We start from the raw sequence: 3,270 nt of genomic DNA on the forward strand, positions 1-3,270 counted from the left end.
CTACTTTTATTAAATAAAAAAAAAAATGGGGATCACCGTATCATATATGAAAAATTTTATATGCTTTAGCATGCATCACGTCACATGCATATAAAACTAGTATCTAAAATTCAAACATCCAATACCTAAGCTTGTTTCCCCCCAATAGCCATATTATTATTTATAGGACATGCCTTGGATTAGAGCTGTCAATTCAGTTACTCGAGTCGGGTTCAGGTTGGGTCATCTCAGGTTTCAGATCATGTTCAGTCAGGTCGTGTCAGGTCATTAAATCAAACAGGTCAGGTGCAGGTCGGGAAAGGTCATAATTCAGTCAGGTCTGCCTCATATCATTTCTTCTTTCAGGTTCGGTCGGGTTCGGCGCGGTCAATTTCGGGACAAGTCATCTTTCGAGATCATGTGGTATTGGATCGGGTTTGTTGCAGGTTTGTAGCTGGTGCTTTCAGGTTCAGGTCATGCATGGGTCGGATATCTATCAGGTAAGGACAATAGCGATTTGGGTCAGGTTAATGTCAATAAAAATTTGGTAATGGGTCGTAACATGTCGGGTTGATGTCAAGTTACGTCGAGTTATAATCGATTTCAGGTCCTAATCAGGTCAGGTGCCGAATCCCGTTCAGATCGTTGTCGGATCGGATCATTTCAGTTATTGGTCTTTGTTGGGCGAGTATCAGCTCATTCAGGTCATAGAGTATCGGGTCAAGAACATGTATCAGTTATTATCAGGTCGGGTACAGGTCAGGTTACGGATGACCTATTTTGTCAAAATTTCGAGTACAAATTAATTACCGATCATTACAAGTAGGGGTGTAAACGGACTACGAAAAGTCCAGAGTCCACTGGACTGAAAATTTTTCGGACTGGACTCAGACTCAAATTTTCGAGTCCAAATATTTTTGGACTGGATTTGGACTCATCCCTTTGGAGTCCAATAAGTCGAGTCCAGTCCAAAAATATTTTTATATATAATATATGTAATACATATATAATGTATATATTAAAAAAATTGATACTATTTTTAAAATTTTGGAGTTTTCAACCTTCCCTCTCTAAATATTTCAACTGGCGCCAGACTATTGCACTTAGCTCCATTTGTTAAATAAGTAAATTATACTAGCAGTACTGCATTATTAGGCTAGTAGCCGACTAATTCTATCTCACTTCACTCCTCAGTCCTTACTACTCACTTCCTCTTCATTTTCTTTCTACCCGTTGTCTCGACTCTCGCATTCTCTATTTCTCCCTCAAATTAATTCTCAGTCTCTCTACTTCCTCTCAACTTAGATCAAGGTACGCATCTAATTCAACTTTTTATTCATAGTATTTTACTTTAATTTAAGCTTTCAATCTAATTTGCGGATATTGATTATGGAATCAGACGTCAAATGCTCAAGCATCTAAAAAAAACGTTGTGAATCATTGAATCTAAATCGGGGGAAAAAATATAATAATCGGACTGGACTGGACTGGATTCGGACTCAAGAAAAAATTATCGGACTGGATTGGACTGGATCCAAAAAATATTTGGATCGGACTTGGACTCAATTTGTCGAGTCCAAAAAACTTTGGACTGGATTTGGATTTGGCAAAGTCCAATTCAGTCCAATCCACTTACACCCCTAATTACAGGTTAGGGTCGAATTATTTGCTCAGGTTATTTTTTTGACAACTCTACCTTGGATAAATTGGACACAATATTTATACTTTTGTTTATTTTACTTTTGCATCTTTATATTTGGTCAACACAATTGATAGAAGTGAAATACAGCAAATATGAGTTGCTTTCTTTCACGTGGTTGGAATTATGGGCCCATCATATGATACAAACGAAAATGCTTAAACAGGCTATAATAATCAAACAATAATAATTGTAATTTAATTTCTAAGTTATGTTTAGGACCATAAGTAATAAAGAAGCTGGAGAATTATTGATCATACATTTAAAATTTCTTTACAATTGTTTTCCCACAATTATAATCAATCTCAATATATAAGTCACGAAAAATTTACAAAAGTGACCCTCTCAATTCTGGGGTCAACTCCTCTCTCTGACTAGCTTCACAATGTGTCAAACTCTAACTCGCTCCGATTCCAACCCGGGACGACTCGGTGGTAGACTCATCACACACCCCGCTTTTCGCCGTCTCCTCGCATCTGACTCGGAACAACTCACCCATTTGACTCAGCTCAGTCACCCACCCAGTATACCCCAAGTCCCAATTATCTTATAATTTCCAATATAAAAAAATTTAATAAACCTAAACTAATTCAAGGGAAAAAAAAATACATAATTACCCAAATAAATCAGATGCACGTAAATCCGAGTTCATTCCCTATACATCCGAGTACACCCCTCACATTATCGAGAGAATGCATATGATACACCCGGGTATATGATGGTGACAAATAGGTACTATCATATATTATAATCTTCCTTGCTCGGGATCCGGGATCCCCAATGAAACGCGTCCGAGTCAACTCAGCTAACTCTTTACCAAACCGATTTCTCTAGCAAGGGATGTGAATCAGCAAGGGCCCCACGGAAGCCAACGTGGCAATAAGAAGACCGTTGGAAATCCTCAAGATTAACGAAGCGACCGTTGGAATCAGAGCGGTTAAAAAAGCGGAGAATATCTTCGAAGACTTTCTCATCACAAGGAATAAAAAGAGGACCAGCTTGATTGGTGTAGCCGTATTCTTCTTCGGCTTGAACCAAGAGATTTCTAAAAACCTGGTGGTTTAAGAAAGTGGCTCGGACAACGAAGCGGCGTGAGTTGGAGCCGACTGTTACGGCTACGTAACCGGCTGGGACGTCAGAGGGGATGCGCCGTTGAGCTGCTTTGTTTCTCCAGCGGCGTAGCATTTGGCGGAGTCGAACAATGTGGCGGATTTTGTTGCATTTTGAGTAGCTACTTGTTGATCCTGCAGCCGACATTTTGGTGTGTTGTTTTTTTAGAATGGAAGAAATAATAGTAATGTTTTGATTTTTTTTTGAGGATGGAAGAAATAATAATAGTAATGTTGTTGTTTTTGATGTAAGTAGTACGAGTTGTAGTAAGTAGGAGAGGAGAGAAAGAAGAAAGAAGTAAGAAGTAAGAAGGTGGTGAGAACTGAGAAGAGGGAGTTGAGAGAGACAGGGGATGATGGTTTTATAGGACTATAGGAGGGGAAACTCTGTGTTTTGCTTCTTTGGTTTTCAGATATTGACTGTTTATTCAATTTTTGTTTTTTCTTCTCTTTTTTTAATTCTTTTCTGTTAGGGGGGAGGGG

The 3,270-nt window shown here is 38.7% G+C and overlaps 1 protein-coding gene across 1 annotated transcript; it reads right to left on the bottom strand.

Annotated features, from left to right (window-relative positions):
• Window positions 1–1,906: 1,906 nt before the first annotated feature.
• On the bottom strand, window positions 1,907–3,270 carry LOC104905784 (auxin-induced protein 6B). Its single transcript, XM_010694416.4, has one exon. It carries the CDS (start codon window positions 2,933–2,935, stop codon window positions 2,492–2,494), a length of 444 nt encoding a protein of 147 aa, XP_010692718.1. The 5' UTR covers window positions 2,936–3,270; the 3' UTR covers window positions 1,907–2,491.

This window comes from Beta vulgaris, chromosome 1, assembly GCF_026745355.1.
Source record: "Beta vulgaris subsp. vulgaris cultivar EL10 chromosome 1, EL10.2, whole genome shotgun sequence".
Lineage (NCBI taxonomy): Eukaryota > Viridiplantae > Streptophyta > Magnoliopsida > Caryophyllales > Amaranthaceae > Beta > Beta vulgaris.